The sequence below is a fragment of the Marmota marmota genome, unplaced genomic scaffold, assembly GCF_001458135.2.
Source record: "Marmota marmota marmota unplaced genomic scaffold, marMar, whole genome shotgun sequence".
NCBI lineage: Eukaryota > Metazoa > Chordata > Mammalia > Rodentia > Sciuridae > Marmota > Marmota marmota.
In genome coordinates, this window is record NW_026000242.1 from 18,194,993 (window position 1) to 18,217,788 (window position 22,796).

General features: G+C 35.2%; 2 protein-coding genes and 1 long non-coding RNA gene across 9 annotated transcripts in view; 2 read left to right on the forward strand and 1 right to left on the reverse strand.

The window, feature by feature from the left end:
* Positions 1 to 19,333, reverse strand: LOC125613963. 3 transcript variants are annotated; one of them, XR_007344589.1, is made up of 3 exons: positions 17,524 to 17,679; positions 16,488 to 16,560; positions 1 to 1,328 (listed from the first exon to the last, which is right to left on the reverse strand). It is a non-coding gene; the product is annotated as an uncharacterized LOC125613963 (long non-coding RNA). The 3 variants fall into 3 exon arrangements; XR_007344590.1 differs by lacking the exon at positions 1 to 1,328 and adding an exon at positions 7,122 to 8,248; XR_007344591.1 differs by lacking the exon at positions 1 to 1,328 and adding an exon at positions 19,285 to 19,333 and having other exon boundaries at positions 16,390 to 16,560; positions 17,524 to 17,638.
* On the forward strand, positions 1,678 to 12,977 carry Casp1 (caspase 1). 4 transcript variants are annotated; one of them, XM_048795942.1, is made up of 9 exons: positions 1,678 to 1,816; positions 2,433 to 2,699; positions 4,976 to 5,038; positions 7,942 to 8,057; positions 8,700 to 8,873; positions 9,299 to 9,533; positions 10,025 to 10,168; positions 12,401 to 12,510; positions 12,874 to 12,977. In XM_048795942.1, exons 1-9 carry the CDS (start codon positions 1,810 to 1,812, stop codon positions 12,970 to 12,972), a joined length of 1,215 nt encoding a protein of 404 aa, XP_048651899.1. In that variant the 5' UTR covers positions 1,678 to 1,809; the 3' UTR covers positions 12,973 to 12,977. The 4 variants fall into 4 exon arrangements, 3 of the variants coding, with proteins under 3 accessions (XP_048651899.1, XP_015345420.1, XP_015345419.1); XM_015489934.2 differs by lacking the exon at positions 1,678 to 1,816 and adding an exon at positions 2,067 to 2,217; XM_015489933.2 differs by lacking the exon at positions 1,678 to 1,816 and adding an exon at positions 4,729 to 4,846 and having other exon boundaries at positions 2,520 to 2,699.
* LOC107145896 (caspase-13-like) overlaps positions 14,772 to 22,796 on the forward strand; it is a 27,698-nt gene continuing 19,673 nt past the window's right edge. For both annotated transcript variants that reach the window (XR_001503968.2, XM_015489931.2), the window contains exon 1: positions 14,772 to 14,903. Coding sequence is in view for 1 of the 2 variants with exons in the window: in XM_015489931.2 (XP_015345417.1) it covers positions 14,897 to 14,903 (7 nt within the window). In the remaining variant the exon portion in view is untranslated. The remainder of the gene's footprint in view (positions 14,904 to 22,796) is intronic.

Here is a 22,796-nt window from a genome sequence, read left to right on the forward strand (position 1 = left end):
TATAGAGTTATTATATTTCTTTAAAATCATCACTTTACCTTGTGTTGACATGCTTCTTTTGTCCCTATGTTGATATTTGTACATCTGGCAGACCAGTTGCCTCTACCAATTTTGCAGGGAGTCTTTCATAGTAAAATACTTTCTCCTAGATATATATGTCCTTGAGGATTGGTTTCATGGGACACATTGGCTTTAGTTCCAAGTGAGCACAGTAATGGAGGGTCCATATATCTTCCTTAGCTGGTAATCAGATTAAGCAATGTCTGTGAGTCTCTCTCTGGCTCAGGTTATGATGCATGTAGGATTTCTCTGCTAGCTGGGCTATAGCATTTGTAGACGTGGTAGATTCACTAGTGGCTCTTGGCTTGACACACTTGGCTACAGGTATGGTATACCTATCAATTTTCATGAATTGTGTCATGGCAGATACACTGTGGCCAATCTAATCAGGAAAAGTGTGGCTGTCACAACAGCAGAGGCAAGACATCCATCAGTTTCCTGGGAATTTTTATATGACACTGAAATACAAGAAGGATTAATAGCTGCATTTTGTATTTAGCCCATTAAATATATTTGTAAAAAATAGGCTAAATTTTTGGGTTTTATTCTGGGATGATCAATGAAACATGTACTTAAAAACAGTGATCTCTTTGGGTCTTCCTTATCTTCCCTGTGTATACTTTCAAAGTTTTCTATATGTCATCACCCACTTTCCAATTTTTTTCTCCTTAACATTTAGCGTCACTCTAACATTAACAATATTGTAGTTGCATATTGGATTCTATGTTTTCTTCTCCTCTTGAATATGAGACCATGGGGGCAGGAGATCAGGGCCAGGTTTGATGGAACCGTCAGAACCTAGAACAGTGTCAGGAATGCAGTATATGTTCTGTGTACATTTTCCAGATGCATGAATGAATGAGTTATATGAGAATCAACAGTCATAGAATTTGCAAATAATTAATTTTGGTGAGTCTTCTAATGGTAAATAAAATTAAAAGCATCATACCACAGATCATGTGCCAGGCAATGATCAATACAATTTGTTTATTTTCACTAATTTATGTTCAAAAGTGTGTAAGTGTGTACCATTAATATAGTTGTTTTACATATAGAGAAACACATAAGAAAGTCTAATACCTTGACTAAGAAGAAAATGCTTAAATGTTAAATCTCAAATTCTAGTTCAAAGTATGAGCTTTATAAAATAAATTGGGGTTTATTCTGGGATGGTCAATTAAACATGTACTTAAAAACCAGTGATCTCTTTGGGCCTTCCTTCCGTCCCCTGCATCACTATGATACAGTGTTACACCAAGGAGAGCCATCTGAAAAGGAAGAATATTAGATAAGACAAGATTCAGTTTCAGTGAAAAATGTTTCCATTCCTAACAGCAAAACAGCTTCACAGGGACAAATAACTTATGGGACTTGCCTAAGAGCTTCAGGGTAGGGCAAGGGAAGAGTGGTTCAAAGCCTCCAAGAATAAATCACTTTTCTGGATATCACTACTTAATGATTGGGTGATAGTACATTGTGTGAGTCTAATTGTATAAGTACTTTCTCATTCCTTATTCTCCAAGCTTCAGTCCTGTCCTACTCTAAGCTAATCCTGGTAGTAATGAAAAAAAGTTTCGAGGATGCACACCCTAATGAAGTCTGAATTTCCGAAATCTGTGTTCTTCTTTACAGAAGCATGTATATGCACGTATGGTGGTTATTTCTCAATATGTGTGCACACCCTGCTGAAGAGGAAGGTGGAATATGCTTTCAGTTTCATATTACATCCGAGGGTAGGAACGAAAAGACATGGCTGGTGAGTTTCTTTTTTTCCCTTTAAAACAACTGGTCTTGGGGAAGAAATCATTTTGAAAGAGACTGGCTCTATGGAAGCTTGCATTAGGTTTTATGGATGTTTAGTGAGCAAAATGAGGGAGAGGGAGAAGGGACAGAAGGAAAGAAGACAAGAAGATTTTCAAAGTTGTCAGAAAGGAAAGGCAAGAGTGAGAAAGGAACTAGTGCTTTACCGGCATCCTGCTGTCATTTTGCAATCTTAATTCTCAAATGCCATTAAGCCTTACAAAGGGAGCAGAATCAGAACAGGATGAGTAACAGAAGCTGTTTTCCCCCAAAGATACTGGGTTATTATTGTCTCATTGTTTTATTATTCAGATTTGAGGAAACATGGGACATGAAAGGATGACCTCTGCTTTTCAGGTACTAAGAGAGGGACAGTAGCTCTTAGTCTTCAGGCCACTCTATGTGCATTATATGGGTGATATTGAAGGGGAAAAGTAGCACAGCAATAGAATAAGAGGCAAGATTGAAGTGTGTGGAGAGGGAGGTGTTATTGATTAAATCTAGACAATTCTTCATTAATGGTGAAAATGAGGCTGTTTCCTTGACTTGTGAAATTCCTGTGTTTCAAACAGACAAAATTCTGAAGGAGAAGAGAAAGCTATTTATCCAGTCAGTGGAAGCTGGCACAATAAATGGCTTGCTAGATGAATTATTAGAGAAAAGAGTGCTGAACCAGGAAGAGATGGAGAAAGTAAGAGCTGAAAATGCTACGGTTATGGATAAGGCCCGAGCTTTGACTGATTCTGTCATTAAAAAAGGGCCCATGGCGTGCCAAATCTTTATCACTCATATTTGCAAAGATGACTGCTATCTTGCAGGGACACTGGGGCTCTCCTCAGGTAAGCGTAAATGACTCAGGCTGAGGTTTGTATAGTCCAAGTGTCTTTGTGCCCAACATCTGATTTCTTTAATTAGTCATGCTTGTTTCCAAGCAGCTTCCTTGCCTTTGACTTCATGCTCCTATTGCATGTCAACAGACTGTTTGTTTCTATTTCTCATGCCTTACTGGTCTTTTCCTGCTTGGAGTTCATTTTCTATCCTTAGTCTGTGGTTCACTCATTTGTTGAAGTTCTTGAGAACATTCTTAAAAACTTCATATTAAATGCTCCAGTCTGTAGGCAAGGCACATTTTTTTGTTGTTTGTTCATTTTCTTTAAGTCCAGAGCTCTCTAGGCACTAATGTACTTGTATGACATAAAGGCTTAAGATCTGTAATAAATACTTTATATACATTTTCTCCAAATTTTTGCTTTCTATGAAGAATAAAATATATCTGGGAAATGGTGAAACACTCTGAATAATTTGAATTTTTTAGCAAAGTAAAGATTTTTAAGTGATTTTTTTCTTTCAATTATGTCCTTGAATTTTCTCTCCTAATATCCTTACTAGCACAGTGGCCACCCAGTCATGGATCTCTGTTGCACTTCCCAAAGCTACTGCAGAGGAGAAGTACTTTGAGAGTCAGATGCCTTTTTTTCTAGGCATTTGGGGAAGTCTTTGCCTATCTAAGCTGACATTATGTATTTCCTGTGTGTAATTAAATTCTTATTTTTCTTTTAATATTTCCTTTTCATTTTATGTCCTCTTCTATCCCTTCAATTAAAGACAACGAGTAATTGCCAATAGGGTTCGGAAATGATTGTAGAATAGCCAAGATGTCATCTTCTTTGCTCCTATCCTGTCAACCCATAGTTCTTGAATTTCAGAGCTACTTGCATAACTCACTGTGACTATTCTGTTATCTAAAATCTGCTGCTCTCTTGTCTTCAAACAGACAGTACTATGGATTCTGGTAGAAGTATGAACAATAGGTTTGACTGATTTTACAAAAACCCAAATAATTAAATTGTAGGTTTCCAACATTTTCCTCCTCAGAGTAGTTAGTGCTAATGATACTAACAAGGAGATTTGATTTACCTGGGAGACAGGTAAATGTGTGCCACCCTTTGTGTGCCACCTGGAGTGGCCAGCAAGAGTGGCTTAGTGATGAAAGCCCCAGGATTGGTAGTGAAGACAGACTTATGTTCACATCCTGGCTCCACCACTTTTTACACTTAGGAAATGATTCAATCCTTCTGAAATAATGTGTTAATGAGCTATATGAGCTAATGAATTAAGGGCCAGTCCATAAAATCACCATATTACTTATTATTGTTTTTAAATTTATTCTTATTTTTCGTCACAGTGACAGAATATGGAGAATACAAAGAAAATAGAGAATAAAGTACAGAATATAGAATACGGTTGGGAACCTAATTCTGAGAGTCAAGTTTGCAGGGTATTTTCCTGTAACTTTCATTTATATCCTTTCATTAAATTTATCAAATGCTCTAACCCATGTTTCTCCAGTTTCTCTGGACTATGGAAATATCACTAGTTCACAAGAGTTGATATTATTAATTTAAGTGATGAACACATTTGAAAGAGTTTTGAAAATTTTGTGACAAAATTTTATTGATTTTGAATAAAAATCTGTGATTCTGGGTTGATGAACATATCTATGAGAAAACTAAAATACCCTGTGAGTCCAAGTATTTCTCTGACAACCTTCTTCCTAGGATGTAAGTAGACTGCTGAGAAATTCACCAACTTCTCTCACACTGAAACTAGGGTTTGTTCTTCCCTGATTTTGACAAAGGGTCACCTCACCATTTTCTGCTGTGGTAAAATCTAACAAGAGTAAGTGTTCAAACGTTAACTGTCTAGCATCATATTTTTCTTTAAAACCATAGTCTACTCTCAGACAACTTTACTTTGCACTCATATGTAATGCAGTAGAGTTAACCTCAGGAGACATCTTGAAATACACACATCAAGAAAATTATTGATTCTACAGCCAACGATGTCTCATTTCCACTTTTACTATAGAGCCAAGATCAAGGGAATCAGTTAGAAACATTCTTATGTTCTGCCTCAAATGCTAAGGAACTATACAGCCATCTATACCTAGAGGCCTTTTTCCCCCCAGTGATGAGTGTGGTTTCAGGTGAGTCACATGTTGAAAAAGATTAATTATCAATCAGGTTTGTGAAAGGAATTTTAATGGGGAGTATTCAACACCTGGGGCAAAGTTCTTCAAAGATTATGAATTTTAATATCCTTTATCTTTCTTCAGGTCCACAAACTGGAGATTACTTTAGTATGCAAGATTCCCGAGAAACATTTCTTTCCTTCTCAGGTAATCATGTTTTCAAAGGAAGAATATTCTGTAAACCCCATTTTCCTAGTCATTGACTTAATGCCATAAACCCAGGGCAAGAGTCCCACAGATTTATCCTGTGCTTTTTTCTCTTCTTAATCTACTCTTTTTTAGCAGAAGCATTTCTTGCAACTTCTGTATCTATCTATCTATCAGTAAAAATGTACGAACCTATGCCTCAAATCCTAATTTCCCACTTGTGTGCCATACCTCACTATTAAAGTGCCTATTAAAGATATTTATTCACATCTTTTCTGGACTTATTTATCTAAACTTTGCCAGAACTGAACTTCCCCTTCTTCTCCCATCCTGAACTGCTTCCAGTTAATTCTGCCTTTGCTAATTGTGTCACCATCACTATTTGTTCACATCTGAAATCTAAGATTCATCCTTGGTTCTTTCTTTTTCCTTACCTCTAATCAAGCAGTGGCTAACTTTTATTGATTCCTCTCTCAAATCTGGATCCGTTTCTGCTTTTTTTTTTTTTTTTTTTTTTTTTTTTACTTCCACTGCTGTATTTCAAAGTCCCTATTCTGAATATGCCCAGTAATTCTCCAGTCATTAACTCTAACTACATTTTTCCTTTCTCACTACATTTATTCTTTCACTCTTTTGGACTTTTTGCTTCTTGATGAAATAAAACTTATTTATTTTTATTTATTTTTTCATAGTTATAGTTCTATCTAACCTTGGTTGGCTCATAGTGTGCAGGCAATAAATGTTAAAAGACCATTTCATTAGATAATATATGTCATAATTATGATCAGATACTAGTCAATTAGGAAAATATTTCTTACATTAATTCTGTTCCAGATCCTGTACTGTTAGAGAATAATGAACATGACTAATAATGTTTTTGCTTGGATTGAATTTGCATGGGTACATAAATCTCAAATGAATAAGTATTTAGGAATCTATCATCAAATTAAAGTTACCAAAGTTTTAGGAATACAAAAGATACTACACATACCTGTATAAGTTAAGACAACATAGGATACAATAATAAAGTCAAAATTTTATAATGTCTCATATAGATAATAGAAAATTGTTTTCATTCCTGACAATTCTGAATTGGCCATTTATTGATCAGCAGCCACTCCCTTCCAACTGTTAACCCAGATACCTAGATATCTTCCATCCCATGGAAGAAAATATCTGTAACATACGATGCCAAAATAATGTGGCCATAACCATCAAGTTTGTGCCATAGGAAAGAATATGGAAGGTCATCTAGGTTCAGCCTAGGTGCATCGTATCAAATGTGCTCACATTACAGTCAGTCACTTGGCTACACCTAACTTCTGGAGTGATTAGCAGCATGAACCAGCTGGGTACCATGAGGAAGAGAAGAGCATCTTGTGGTCTCTGTAGATGCTCAGAGTGTGCAGTCTCTGCCACAAAAATTAGTAAAACCTCTTTATTTTACACAATATTAGAGGTAGCACAGAAAAAAGTCAGGTCTCAGAGGACAAGCAACATCTTAAGTATTTCGGTGCTGTACCTTGAAAATGGTCTCAGCCTTAATGAATCCCGACATGGTCAACAGGCACCCTTTTGTTCATTGGTTAAAAAAAATAAATAAATAAACCTAAAAACAAAAAGACAATTTTCCTTTTGCATGAGTCCATCCTCTTAAAAAAATTTAGTGATTTTATGAGCTAGAATGGTTTTCCATTCACAATTCTAGACTAATTTAATTCAAAGGTGATTCTTTTCTCTTAAAAATGAAAGGAACTTATATTTGGAAGAAATTTAGAAACCAGGAAAGTAAGTATTTCAATAAATAAAAACATTGCTCTGCTGAATCAAATAATGGAGAGTATCTCACATATGTTTTCTTAGATGTTTCATGGGAAGGGATACTAACCATAACCAAATGCACTATCCCACTACTAAAAAAAAAAAAAGTAATTCAAACATTTCTAGTTTTTCCTACTCTTCTGTAGATTTCTTTATGCAGAAACAGACCACTCATCCCACATAAAAATTATTTCTATGTGTTTTTTTTTTCAAAACATCCATTCTATTTAGCCCCTTTTCTTGGAGTCAACACACATTATGATACCTTGATTTACTTTATTGAGTATACAACAGTTTAAGTTCCTCTTTGAGATTAAATGTAATTTCTCATTGTAACATTTCTCTTCCGAACTACAACAGATTGCATTAATTTTTTTAGCAAGTGCATCACATTGTTGGATGGTATTGAATTTGTGATCAAATGAAAGCCTCAGGAATTTTTGCACATCAACTACTGTGAAAACCCTTCTTAATATATTTGTGTGATCAGTGCTTAGTGAAATGAATCTATTTAGTGTGTATTTTGATTTTAGCATTTATCATTCTTCATTACAGTCCTTCTATTCAATCTTGCCTCTCTACCTTACATCTGTACACATTGGAAAATGATCCTGAAGAATTAAACAAAGGCTCATTAAAAAAATATATATATATCCCTGATGTCTACTATCATGCCTGTTATGTAAATTAATAGGCAAATATCTATAGTTTATAAAACATTTTAATATAGTTCCTTAAGTCCTCTACCTCTAACTCCCCACAATTTTATTTTAAGCTTTAAGTCTTTCAAGTAAATTTATACCTTCAATATTTCTAAAATACTGATTGTTTTCTCAGTATTTTTTAATCATTCATGGCCTTAAGAAACTTCCTTTCTATGTATTTATCAAAAATATTTTTATTATAATGCTGATCCTGACCCCTATATCAAAGTACTGGAAGTCTCTGGCTTGGAAAGTGTTCCATTAACAGTGAGCTCACTCCACAACATTCCTGACTAACCTAGGATTGAATTTCTGAGACATTTCCTCAAAATGAGACCATCAGGGATGTAATTATTCATAGCTTCTTGTCTCTTGCAGCTCCTCAAGAGGTGAAAAGCCACCAAGTTGAGCTCACATCCTCAGGCCCAGGAGGGAGCCTCAAGCTTTGCCCCTTAGAAACAGCGCAAAGGATTTGGAAAGAAAAGTCAACAGAGGTGCTGTGCTCAGAAAATAAAATGAGTGAACTGAAAGACACCCTTGAGACTCTTCTGAAGTTCAGTGGTTCTTCCTTAGAGACAATTTCCTTGAGATGTTTTGGAGAATAATCGGGCTGCTCCCCTTAAATAGATGATTTCCATCTCTAGAATCCAAGGCTTATATAGAATTCCAAGTTTGGATCAATTTCCTGTGTAAATCATAATATAATAACCATAACATCAGTGTCTGGTATTGGCTGTGAGTCACACGTTGCTCTAAATTCTTTGCATGTAACAATACTTTTAACCATCAAAATAACTCAGTTTAGAGTGCTGAAACATGCAGGGATTTTAAAGAAATTTTTTCCAAAGTTACACAATCAGAAAATGGGCAAGTCAGTGTTGAAATTCAGTAATCCTGGCATTAAAACCTTTGTATGTTTCAAAATCTCATATCAAATTTAGAGTAAGATGCTGAGCTGCCTTTTAGTCACTTGCAAACTCCCAAATTAAGATTCAGTTGCCTTCCCTATTCTTAATCTGGAATTCATGGGATTTGTTTTCTCAATAGGATTAGGGTATGGGAGGCTATTTTAAACATACAGGTTGAATATTGAATTAAAGAGAACAAAACTATTCATTCAATCTCCTTTCTTACAGATTTATCCAATAATGGCTAGGATGACCCGCACTCGTCTTGCCCTCATTATCTGCAATACAGAGTTTGACAGTCTTCCCAGGAGGGCTGGAGCTGATGTTGATATCAGAGATATGAAAATGCTGCTGGAAAATCTAGGATACAGAGTGGATGTGAAAGAAAATATCACTGCTTCAGTAAGGCTTCTAAACTATAAAATCAATAGTCTTATACTTCATACTCCTAAATAATGCTAGCAAGCATGCTTTAGTACCAGGACACTTTGTCTCTTGGCAGTGTATAATCTCAATTTTTCCTTGGAGGGTGCTTGATATTACATAGCTCCTTCCAACGTAGGAGTCCTTTAGCAAGACCCTGGTGTAAATTTTAAATGGAAAGTGTTCCATCTAAACCGTGCTCCTATGTTTCTACTAGAAATCTCAGTGACTTCCTATAAGCATTTCTTTCTTTACTTTATCAGAGAATTGAGACATGAATTTTATTTTCCACGTCATTTATTTTCATAGAATTCCTCAATGAATTCCTTAAGTGTCTCTGCATTAGATCCCCAAAGGACAATGGTAGTAAATCACATGGATTAAAATTCAGTGGTTTCTTTCAGGACATGGCTACAGAGCTGAAGGCATTTGCTGCCCGCCCAGAGCACCAGACCTCTGACAGTACTTTTCTGGTGTTCATGTCTCATGGTATCCGGGATGGGATTTGTGGCACGAAATATTCTGAGAAAGTCTCAGATGTGTTAGAAGTCAACACCATCTTTCAAATGCTGAACACCTGGAACTGTCCAAGTTTGAAGGACAAACCCAAGGTGATCATCATCCAGGCCTGCCGTGGTGGTGAGTCCTGATGTCTCCTGGGACAGGAGTCATTCAACACTGACCTGTGTACAGCTTTATACATCCAATGTCTTTGTGTCTGTTCCTAATATCAAAGAACACCTGTTATTCCCACTCAATGAGAGTTGCTTCTGTGAATTATGTTTCTGGTTGGTAGTTACCTGTTCCATTTTCAACTAAGGATAAATCACTTTTAGTTTTGAGATTTTAATGCTTGGATGTTGTTAGTTTCAGCATTTTGTTAGGTAAGAATTATTGAGAAGATCTTACATGTGAATATGTCACAATAAATTCCACTATTGTGTATAATAATAATGCATGAATTGAAAAAAAAGAAAGAATTATTGGAAAGGTAGCTATTGAGATGAATGCATGTATGTGTATGTGAATAAAAGACAAATAAGTGAATAAGTATGGTTCAACAGGGGTTTAGAGGAGGTAGTTCTCTTGGCAGTTGGTAATAAGCAGCTAGCTAAACTTTGTCTTTCCAGAGAATCAAGGGGTGGTGTGGTTAAAAGATTCAGCAGGAGACACTGAAGGCAAATTCTTACTGGATTCAGAAGACCTTGAAGACGATGGAATTAAGAAAGCCCATGTAGAGAAGGATTTTATTGCTTTCTGCTCTTCAACACCAGGTAATGGGTTTATGTGCAGGATACCTTCAGTGGGGTGGTGACTAATAAAGAATTCAGTCACCTGTCAGAGGATAGTTACCTGTATTTAACTTTAGACAAGGAGTTTGAAGACCAGTTTTAGGTTTCATCCAGTAACACTTTCAGTTTCCCTCACCAAAGAGACAAAATGAATATATATATATATATATATATATATATATATATATATATATATATTTCACTGAAGTGATAATAAGTAAATCCTTCCATGGAAACATATTTCTTCCTGAAATTGTGAGGGATAACAGAAAATTAAGTAAAAGTATATTTACACTGAAGTAAAATTGAAATCCAACTTCACATAGAAAAAGGTCCACAGTGTTGGCACCATCAAGAGTCCAACTGCCTAGACATTATATATTTATAGAAAAATAATGGGAACAAAAAGGTAGACAAAGCATAATTGGACCCTAAACTAGACTGAGTTTTAACTAGAAGTAAGCAGTGTACAAAACAGAACATACCAAATGATTCCAAGTTAAGCTGTGGAATAGTATTGTGACTATATTCTAACCCTTCTATTTAGTACTTGGTAAATTAGGTCTATTTATTTAGTTTCTCTGGGGTTCCTTTTAATTCCTTACCTATACATGTAAATATAATATCACTGTTCTAAAGATTAAAAAAGATATTATATGTGAAATATTGAGAATGCCACAGAGTAAAACACATTAAATGACTTGTTATTAAGGATGTTTCTTCTATAATGTAACTCATATGCATTCTTTTATTAAGGATTAAATAGAAATCATTGAGTCATTGAGTTCGTTTAATTACTGAATTTTGCAACTTTCTGGGACTTACATTCCCTTAGTCACCTCTGATCCTAAGGTCCTGCTTCTGCTCAAAGAGCTTAGTTTACAGATTATTTTCTGTAATGAGATGCCATCCCTCTGGAGATAGCTGGTTCTGTATTGTGCTAACCATGTCTTGATATGGAACTCAGTTATTTTTTTAATCAAAATAATAATGCCATGCAAAAATCCCATACATGTTTAGCTTAAGTAATAAGGAGATTTCAGTATTATATGTAGTAGTCCTCTGAAATCCTTTGATCCCAGCCTTCCACAAGAAATTTACCTCTGGTAATAATATAATTCTTTGCAGGCTCTGGGCTTCTTGACACCTTTTTGTTGATTTCTGTCTCCTTCTTTTATTTGCTTCTCTCACTCCTCTTTTCCAGATGACTCCTGAAAACTCCCATTCGGTTATCTTCAGCTTAACTACAGAACCTAGTTCCATGTTCCCCAGCATAAATCCCAACACATTGTGATGTTTTCCTGAAGAAAATTGTCCATCCACTTCCTTAATTTTATAAAGGACTTGGCAGTAATACCTGCCTCGACCCTCTCCTATCCATTTTCTTTAACTGGAGAGAACAAGATAAATCAGTTGTGCTTTTAAATAGAATTTTAACTATTGATGTGCATTTTATCATGAATATTGGCTAAAGAATTTGGTCAGAGAATATAGCCACAATTTTATGCATACTTGCTACTATGGCTTTTTCTCTTATGCATGCATTCCTTTGAGTAATTTTTTTATATCTCTCCATTACTTCTCTGTGTCTCCTGTTACACATTTAATGTTGTTCCTCTTTAGAAATTCTTAACCCTGAAAGACCTTTTGTCATCCCACAGGATGTGATTTTTCCCTCTTGAACCCATTCTAGTTTGTATTTTCATTGTGCTGGTACTGTTTTCATTCTGTTATTTTCCATTATATATCCTATAACCTCTCAGACATTCGTGACGTGTTATATCATCTATTCCTCAAATATCTCTTTGTATCAGAAATTATTATGCTCCACTTTATAGTTGAGGCTGTGCATTTCAAAGTGAATAACTTAAATCAAAGTCATTAAGTAGCACCCCTGAAATGCACACTCAATCTTCAAGAACCAGTCAATCTTCTCTGCTCAATTCTGTCTTTTTCCTCTCTTTCTGCTAGACTTTCAGCTACTTAAAATCAGGGATTATGTCCCACTATGTGCATTCTATACAGCTTTTTATTGAGTATTGGTAAAAATATAACCAGGAACTTTAAATACATTAAAAAATTGGCAAATGGTGTGTAACAAAACAGAACCAACTCAATACCATGCCTCAAGGGGAGTGGAAATACTAGAGCTACTTCTCTATGTCTAATCAAAATCCTGTAATGAGATTTGGAATGTGATTTTTTTTTTAACAGATAATGTTTCTTGGAGGCATCCCACACTGGGCTCTCTTTTTATTATGAAACTCATAAAAAATATTCAAGAATATGCCTGGTCCTGTGATCTGGAGGAAATTTTTCGAAAGGTAGGGCTCCAGTTGCTTCTTCCACTCTAGTCCCTGGAGTTGGCTATTCCACATGGAATCTCTGGACATGTTTATCTTCCAATAATTCCATTTTTTTCCCCCAAAGAAACTCTATGAGGTTCTTTGGTATGTGGGTATACCTGAAAGCCAGATCTAATCTGTTATGGTCCACAATCCCTATAAAACAATCATGTATTTTAACTTTCATTCCACTCTGAGTAGACAAAGTCAATAAACTCTAATTTGCTATTTTTTTTGTTTATATCATTTATCTTACAGTTTTTCCATTGCAGTTTTTCCAGCTTAATTCAAGATTCTCCACTAAGGAAAAAAAAAGTCTACAGAATTTCCCTTTTCTTTTAGGTTCGATTTTCATTTGAGCTACCAGATGGTAGGGCACAGATGCCCACCACTGAAAGGGTGACTTTGACAAGATGTTTCTACCTCTTCCCAGGACATTAAAATAAGTAAGCTGTAACATTATCTGTTTATGTTTGTGCACATGCGTGTTGGGGGGGGGATTCTGAAGTCCCATGCTAGCCCAGGCTTCTAGGTCTGGTTTAATAAATGGGGAGACACCAAAGGGAGGTCTTTTCTTTTTCCATTCAGGAAGGTTCTACAGAGTCAGATAGTCCTTTCTCAGGGTCAGCTGCTATCAATCAAAAGGTAGTCATATGATTACAAAAGCTCACTTTTGGATGTGCTTTCTTCACCTCCATATGACATAATATTTAAGCACAGTATTTAAGCATAGCATCTGGGCACTATCCTTTGGTAAGTGAGGACTCATGAGTAGAGTGACATCATAACTTGCATGGTATTTAGCAGAACACTTTCTTATACTTGTGTTATTTTCTTTTCCCTAGGAAGCCAGTTTTGTCTTTCTGTACCTGTTTTTGGAGTCATGTCTATTAAAAATAAATATTTCTTTAAACAAGCTAATAAATCTGAGAGAAAAAAAAAGTTTGTCCTGCTTTTGTTTTGATTTTTCTATGCTGGAAAGACAGGAGGTGGAACTTAGAGCAGGTATCAGATTTCTTGTCTTGATTTGACCTACAACAGCTGCACTGGCTAATAGCACCATTCTTTCTTATAATATATATTTGCTTGGCTTTCTGCATTAGTGATGAAGATACAAAGTAGGTAAAGTAACAATGGGTACCTAACTTCAAAAAATCTAGAGTTGATCAGGCGAGGCACACAGAAGACAGAGAGTTATGACAGCAGCAGTAAAGCAACTTATCCCAAAATCTGATGTATACACTGTTGACAGAGTTATTATCAAAACTACTTATTTCTATTCTTTGTTAAGAAATTTGAGACACAAAGTACATTTTTATTTAACCTTAGGTCCCTAGTAAGCTACAGTCTCCTTGAGAAGACAAAACAGTCAACAGACATGAAACAAGCAGGAGACATATATGACACTATGAACAAACATTAGGGTATGATTTCTCTTTATGGTCCTGTGAAAATGAACTTCAAGTGAATCATTCACTCAGTAATGTTCAGTTTGGGAAGGGCTGGAAAAACATAACTTCTATGTGGAAGAAAGAGCCCTTTCTATTATAAACTCCTTAGAGTAAAGGTAAATTTTGACCTTTTGAAAAACCTTCAAAGTTGAATACCTCCCAGCCCTTTCCCTTGTTGTCATTAATTGTTCCTTCAGACAGACCTGTCTAGTACATTCAGGTGTTCCTTCTCCAGCCTGAGACCTCTTCTGCCTTTGGACAGAAGATTTCAAAAAGCAGAGAACAGCTACCCTCAATAAAAATTAAATGTCAGGGCAGTGTTAGGCAGTTCAAGAAAAGCATATTGGGGAGAGAAGAAAAGTGTTACTTCAGAACAATTTCCAGTAAAGATTGAAAAAACAGGGAGACAGAGAGAGGAAGATACTGTCATGAGTAACACAGTCTAAAGAGGAAACAGAAGCAACATGGTTAATGATATCTGGAAATGAAAGGACATTAGTTAGGTGTAAATCCTTCAGGATGTGTGCTTTTAGTGAGCAGAGGTAGAAATACTGAGAGCAGAGAAGGAAGGACTGAGAGCAGGTGTGGGGGCTGTGCACAGAGAAAAGAAAAACAAAGAAAACACAACGCAGCTGTCAACTTATAGGATGATGTTTTGTCATGTCCACTTTATTTTTCTCCTTTCCAAAGAAAAGAACTAGAGTTCAGGACTAAGATTGTAGTTCAAAACTATGAGGCTATTTTGGAAACTACAGGGGACTTCCTGACAAGGAAACAAGAATTCCGAGCAGCAGTTTCGAAATCAATAAATAGATGTCCCGCCCTCTAAACTAAAGAAACACTGGGTGACTTTCTTTCGTTTTCTAGTCTGGCGCTCTCTCCACTGGAGAAGGAAGGGACCAAGGCTGTCCTCCATGGCTGGTGAGTGGGGTACCCTCCTGACTAGGACCTAGGGACTTGGATCTTAGAAAACACTATATTCATTGCTCTGTGACAGGCAGAAGTAACAGAAAGGAAGCAGACCAGCTGGGTACAAGCTGGGTTCTTCCCCTTATCACTTGTGTGCCACTGGACTCAAGATGTGGATTTAGAGACACTGAGTGTGGTCTCCAGGTATCTTTGAGTCAGACAGAAGTTTATTCCTCTCCTTCAGTTTCTGATGATCAAGGGGGAGGTAAAGACAGAGTAAGGCTTGAGAGTTGGACAATTCTCAAAGTTTGTAAATGCACTCTGAATTTTTTTCTGCTTCCTGTAGACTTTGCATTAATCATCAGTTCATAAACAGTCTTTCCAGAAACAGATCTAAGAGGCTTTCAGTTCCTGCCCCTTTACTGTTTCTTATGTTGAATTATATCCTTGTTCAGTTTAAAGTGGCTCCATTTTTCTCCCCATTTTTCTGGTTCTTGTACTGAAAACTCTGGATGTCTTGGATTTCTATCACAGTTTTTCAGCTAGTGTCCCTGTCTCCAGGACTTACCCTCCAATCAGTCCATCCTGCACATGATTTCCAGGTTGCCTGTCTCATACCCAGAAAGGAAAGGCTTAAGTCAGGAGTCATTAGGTATTGAGGCAGCTAGTATTCAATCACATCATATCACGTCTTTGGCTTTATTCTCCTCATTTGAAAATGAAGAGGTTGGACTAGATCAGCAGTTTCTAAACTTTATATCTACATTTCTAATATTTAGGTATTAGACCTGATAAATCTTAATAATCTACAGTCATTTTAAAAATTCAGGATTTGTGCTTTCAATGAACAGAGATAGAAATGCTGAGAAATCAGAGGAGAAAAATGGACTAAGAGAAGGTTTGGGGACCATGGACAAAGAAAATAAAAAAGAGAAAAACATGAGACACGTCATAGATGCCAGCCTAAAGGACAATGTTTTGTCATTTTTCTCATGTTACCCCATTACCCTCACCCTGCATAGCTCATTCTTTTTTTTTTTTAACCAGGAATTGAACCCAGTAGCACTTAATCACTGAGCCACATCCCCAGTACTTTGTGTTTGTTTGTTTGTTTGTTTTTAATTTTGAGACAAGTTCTCATTAAGTTGCTTAGGGCCTCGATAATTGCTGAGTCTGGCTTTGAACTTGCAATCCTCCTGCCTCAGCCTCCTAAATTTCTGGGAGTATAGGCATGTACCACCATGCCCAGTCACATAGTTCATTCTTAAATAAACTGTAGGCACATATAATCTTTCAGAGATCTACATAATTCTCATGTAGCTGGTTTTGTGTAAGTTTATCTGCAGATTTGCACTTTTGGCAAAGATGATCAGTTAGTTAATGCTTAGTTCTTACATTCTAGGTACGTATTTCTGCAATTTTCCAACTCAGGAACACACACTGGCTACTTATTGCCTTTTAAAATCTATCTGAACTTTTTAGACAAGTTTTCCACCTTCTCAATTAAGTTAATCATAATTTCATTAATCCCCTTCAGGCATGATTTCAGCTTCCTGCATAGAAACATAATGTATATACTGCATTCACTACAGTTACAAATTCTTGCTGTTGTTTCTTTACTTTTTTGAATCTCTCTGTAGGATAATTCTTTCCAGACCTTGTGTCTTATCTGAAAAAAATTAAATTAAGATCCAAAATATAAGGATTGATTATTTTCTTTCCTTGTCATCTTCTTATTTTAATAAGGAATTTTCTAGAAAGGAATAAGTTAAATTCATGCCCATGGCTGTGACTTTGGCCAGGCAAGTCTAATACACTGGTTATTGGATTGGAATCAGGGCGTCATTAGATAAAAGATATGAGAAATTGAAATGCACTAGGAAAAAACCATATGAAATGGCTCACTAAATAGAAACCATATAGTTTTTTTGGCCATTGTTAACTAAAATTCCTGAGGAATCAGGACCAAAATTGTGGGCTTGATTAATTTTGTCTTCTAAATTATTTCCTCCATTTTTATAATTACTATAAGTAATTTGGCAATTACTACCACAATAATAAATAACAACTGATTTTTTGGAAACAATCTATATGGTAGCTATTTTATGCTTTTTAATTAAAGATTTAAAACTATGTAATTAGATCTATATTATTGCCATTTTGTAGCTGAAGAAGATTCTTAGAGATGAGTTACATAATTTGCCTTAGGTCAAATGTTTACTGAGCAGCGTGATCCTAGGTAGATCTGATTCTCAAAATGAAGATCCTGAGATACTGACATTACCTTAGTTTTCTGCAAAAGTCCCTAAATTGCTGCTTGCATCTGAATTCTCCCATTTCAGTTTTTGCTGTACATTTCTGCTTACCGTAGTATTCCTTCTAATGTGCAGCTCTCCCAGCTTCCAGATTACATCACATCTCTTGAGCCTTTCTGTTTCTGCCCACCTTGTTCCCTGCCAGAAGACAAGCTCCCAGGTTCTCAAAGGTGTAGCTTTCCACTTTCAGGTCTCAGTTCCAAGCCCTTACTCCTCTGGGCAGCTGTCCTCTACCATGGGTTACAGTCCCCTCCCACACTCTGCTTTTTTTATTCATACGCCCGTTACTTAAATTATTAGTGTTTGTATTTATTTACTTGCACATCCATCTCTCCATTTTGATGTAAGCCTTGATATGTAAGAATATCTTTCCAAAATGGTATCTCCAACCCTAGCAGAATGTATTTATAGGTAGACACCCATTCCATATCCCTGAATGAGTAGAAGAATAAATGTAACTACCATCACTTGAAAATTTCCAGTGTGCTCTTATTACCAGTCAAATGTATCAAATTTACTTAGCTTGCTGTTAAATATTCTCTAAGTCAAGTCATGGCTAAATTCAGTATTTTTTACTACATTCAGTGATCAGTGATTCAGTAGAAAATTACTGTATGCCCTCTGAATGCCAATAGTGTAGACCTATCTCACAGAACCTGTACTCACGGAGCAAGCATGGAATATGATGGTGGGATGGCAATAAGTAGGTTTGGAACCACACTCATATGGAAAATAATGCTATCTTTGGAAGAAACAAGCCACCCTAGGATCACATACATTTGACATTTTTGTCTAGGAAGCATCAAGGAGCATTCCCCTAAGAAAGTGCTGTCACATCTGAGATATGGAGGATAAAAAGAGATGATGGGAAGACAGGAAGAAATGAAGGGGTAGGGGATTGAAAATGAAGGGATCCAGCAGCAGAGGTTTTCTAGAAAAAAAGGAAGGGCAGAATATTTCAAATGTAGTGAGCAAGGTGAAGACAGGATCAGAAGATGAGGCTGAATGATGACACCTAAATTAGGTTAAATTGAGAGGTTTGATGATCTCTTAACAGTGGAATACTCACTCTGCTTCCTTGTGAAAAATAGATAAGAAGGGGATAAAAAGTATATAAAGGCTCTTGGGGGTAATTAAGAAGAGAAAGATGTTGGTCTGAAGAGGAGAACTGAACAGTTAGAATTTTGCACATATTTAGCAGATGAAATCAGTATATGAACAGTGATAGAAAATAAGCTATAAATAAGGTAAAAGATGTGTACAGCACCAGGTTTCGCTAATTTCATATACTGGAAGTTAGATATTATTTAGTAGTAAGGAAATGAAAGAAGGGAATTAAAGTGAGTTCACTTTTAAAAGTTAATTTAATGAGTTTGTGGGATATGGAGAAGATATATCACATTGACTCTCAGACAACTGGTACTCAGTCCCGGGTTCCATGTCTAGGCTGACTCTATACATGTGAGAGCCATTAATCTACTCTTTAAAATCTACAATTGGTTCAATAAGATTATGTAAATTATAAAATAAATAATCCAAACCTCTTTATCTTGTTAATTGTAATTTATGTATTTATTTATTTTAACTGGCAAAATAAAATTAAATATGCTTATTATGTTTCAAAATACATGTACACTGTAGAATGCCTAAACAGAGATAAACAACATATGTATTGACTCCTATGTTTATCAGATTTTGTGTGAGGACACTTTAAATTTACTCTGTGAAAAAATTTAAATGATACAGTACATCAGTATTAACTATAATCATCATGTTGCCCAATAGATCTCTAGAGCTTGTTTCTCTTACATAATTGTAATTTGGATTCCTTTGACTAATATCTTCCAAACTAATTTCCTTCTTGTAAGCACTTTCTAGTCTCCATTTCTATGAGTTTTGCTTTTTTAGATTCTGTGTATAAGTGAGATCATGTGGAATTTAGCTTTCTGTGCCTGGCCTATCTCATTTCACTTAACATAATATCTTTCAATTTTGTCCATGTTTTCACAAATGACAGAATTTCCTTTGTTAATGACTGAATAGTATTCCATTGTGTATAGATACCACATTTTTCTTACCTGTTTTTCTGTGCACAGATATTGACATTGATTCCATTTCTTGGCTGTTGTGACTACTGCTGCAATAAATATTATAAGCGCAAAAACATTCAACAAACTAATTTCATGTTTTGAATATATTCCTAGCAGTAGACTTGTTAGATCATACAGTAGTTCTACTTAGTATTTTTCAGGAAACCCCATATTCTGTTCCGTAGTGATTATATTAATTTTACATTCCCATCAACAGTGTCCAAGGGGTTCCTTTTCTACATATTTTCTGCAACATCGAATTTATATCTTTTTGATAGTAGTCATTTGATTAGATATTGAAGTGATGTCTCATAGAGGCTTTAACTTGCATTTCCCTGATGATTACAGATGTTGAACACTTTTTCAAATACCTGTGGGTAATTTGTGTGTCCATTTTTGACAACTTTTGACAACTTTCTATTCAAGTCCTTCATCCATTTAAAAATCATTTTTTTTGTCTTGGTTTTATGTGATTTGAGGGTTTTTCTTGTTGTTGTTATTGTTTTTTGACATATTTTGGATATGAACCCCTGACCAGATGTACCATTTGCAAATATTTTCTCCCATTCTGTAGGTCATGTCTTCACTCTGTTGTTTCCCTTTCTCTATAAAGAGAAAAGCTTTCTAGTTTGATGTAATCATATATATATATATACACACACACACACACACACACACACTTTTGTTACCTGTACTTCTAGGGTCATATCCATCATTGCCCAGACCAAAGCAATGGAACTTTCTTTCTGTCTTCTAGAAGTTTTACAATTTCTGGTTTTAAGTGTAGATCTTTAACTTCTTTTTGAGTTAATTTTTGTATATGGCGTAAAATAAGGATCTAATTTTATTCTGTATATGGCTATCCAGTTTTCCCCAAAACCTTTTATTGAAGAGAGTACCTTTTCCCCTCTCTGTGTTCTTGGCACTTACGTTGAAAATCAAATGACTGTAAGTACTTGGGTTTATTTCTATGCTTTCTATCTGGTTCATTGGTCCATGTCTTTGTTTTAATGTCAGTACCATGCTGTTTCGATTACTCAAGTTTTGTGGTCTATTTTAAAATAAGGACATTGACTTCAACTTTATTTTCTTAAGAGTGTCTTTGCTATTTGTGTGTGTGTGTGTGGGGGGTTCACTTGAATTTTAGGATGTTTTTTCTATTTTTATAAAAATGTCATTGCAACTTTTAAAGGCATTGCATTGAATATTTAGATTACATTAGGTATTATGAACATTATAACAATATTAATTCTTCCAACTCATGAACACAGGATATAATTCTATTTACATGTCTTATTCTATTTCTTTCATCAGGGATTTATAGTTTTCAGTGCATATGTTTCCACCTCCTTGTTTAAATTTATTTTTGCAGCTATTTTAAGTAAAACTACCTTCTTAACTTATTTTTCAGATATTTTGTTGTAAGTGGCCAGAAAGGTTACTCATTTTTGTGTGTTGATTTTGCATACTGAAACTTTGCTGAATTTACTTATTTGTTCTAATAGATTTATGGTGGACTGTTTAGGATTTTCTGTCTATAAAATCATGTGTCTACAGACAGGGGCATTTTAACTTCTTCCTTTCCAGTATGTATGCCTTTTATTTTTTTCTCTTGCCCAGTTGCTCCTGTTAGGACTTCCAGTACTATGTTGAATAAAAGTAGCAAGGGTAGCATATTTTCCCTGTTCCCAATTTTATTAAAAAACTTCAACTTTTGATTATTGAATATGATGTTGACAACTTTTATTCAGGCCCTTATTCTTTTGTAAATCTCTTATTGCTTACCATGTTACTTTACATATCATTCATTTAGTCAATACTTCACTATTTCTTGCACACACAAATAAACAAAACAGAAGCCCAGACCTCAGGCAGGGTGGATACTGCACACACTAACCTAAGAACTATTTTCAACTCTTCAAAAACTCTACAACACTCATGTTCTGTATTTCAAGACCAGTGTTTTTCTGCCACCTCTTCTATGGAGCCTCAATAATCTCACCAGCTAGAATTTATGCATCTTTTCTGAGTCTCTGAAGTGATTCATTTGTTTTTCCCTAAGGGAATTTTCACCAAGTTCATGTAATGTCACTTGATAATTCAAGACTAGAGCCTCTAAATTCTAAAACCCTTGGTTTTAATTCTTGCTTCTCAGTTACTAGTTACCCTATATTCTTATCACATGACTCTGTGTATGAGATACAATATAGTAATATACCTTTGAGATAGTTTTTATTATATTTTAGTGAGATTTATGTCAAGCACTTGGCATGATGTGTGCTTAATAAATTTTGACTATTGTTGCTGTAACTGTGTGATATTTAACTACACAGAACACGGAATAAGAATGTAATTTGAACACCAATTTATGTACTTAGTGTAAAGTCATTACTTAAATTCTATATATTTTATAATTTATTTGTCACTTTATTATTTAAAAAAGGGATGTGATAACTAATCCATTAGTTTAGTGTGAGAATCCTGGTTTTAATTGATATTTGTAAACAACCTAATGTGATGACTTAGAAATAATGCTGATATATGTTGGTTTGCTATGTATTATTTTCATAACTAGTCATAACTAGTGCATAAGATTTCATTTTTCATTAAATTAATTGATATTAGGAAACTTTTTTATGGTTTTCAGCTTCCATATGCCTTTCACATAATAATTACTCAATAAACATTTGCTGAAAATATAAGTCAAGATAGTATGAATGATGTGGCTGGTGCTTCTAGGCCAAAGTTCTTGTTCAATGTCTTGATATTTTCTTTAAATAATGTCATTTTGTGTCAAAGTCATCCTGACATCTAGAAAGATTGAATAACTATATTTATAAAGTTAACTGAGAACTTATTAGGTATCCTGCCTTCCTATTTACAAACTTCCCAATTTCCATTGATAATATTAAAATAAAGGATTAATTTAATACTTTGATATCTGTATCCTTTTCCTCTATAAAATTTTAAATTGTCCTAAGAAGTAGTGATACAGTAACCCAGTGACAAATAATTTACCATAATGGAAGGTTTGTCATCATAGATTTAATTCTGATTTTTGGTTGAGAATAAAATTTTAAAGGATTAGAACTTTAAGGGCATTCCTTTATTTGTTCATTAATTTATATATTCAGTAAGCATATGAGGTCTTTTACAATATTTTTAGGCTCTGAGGTGTGAGTATAGCAACTGTATAAAATGATGTGCATTCCAAGATAGCACTTGACCAAAGACACTCAAAACAGAGGAGCGGGAAAAGCCCATGCTCTAGTGGGAGGAATTAATTGCTAGACAAAGGCATGGAGTTTCCTGAGATCACATATCCCAGGAGGAGCATCATCACTACCCTAGGCTGTAAGTAAAAGAACAAGAATATGAGAACAGTGGATGACGTAACATTTGGCCCAATGCCACATTTGGGAGAAAAGAAACTCTTTAAAAAACAAACAAACCAAAAAAAAAAAAAAAAAAAAAAAAAAAAAAAAAAAAAAAAAAAAAAA

What these genes read in the sequence shown, in the direction of transcription:
- Casp1 (XM_048795942.1), top strand. An exon ending in GACACTGGGGCTCTCCTCAG is followed by an intron (nt 2,700 to 4,975) that starts GTAAGCGTAAAT and finishes ATCTTTCTTCAG; the next exon opens with GTCCACAAACTGGAGATTAC. An exon ending in AACATTTCTTTCCTTCTCAG is followed by an intron (nt 5,039 to 7,941) that starts GTAATCATGTTT and finishes TGTCTCTTGCAG; the next exon opens with CTCCTCAAGAGGTGAAAAGC.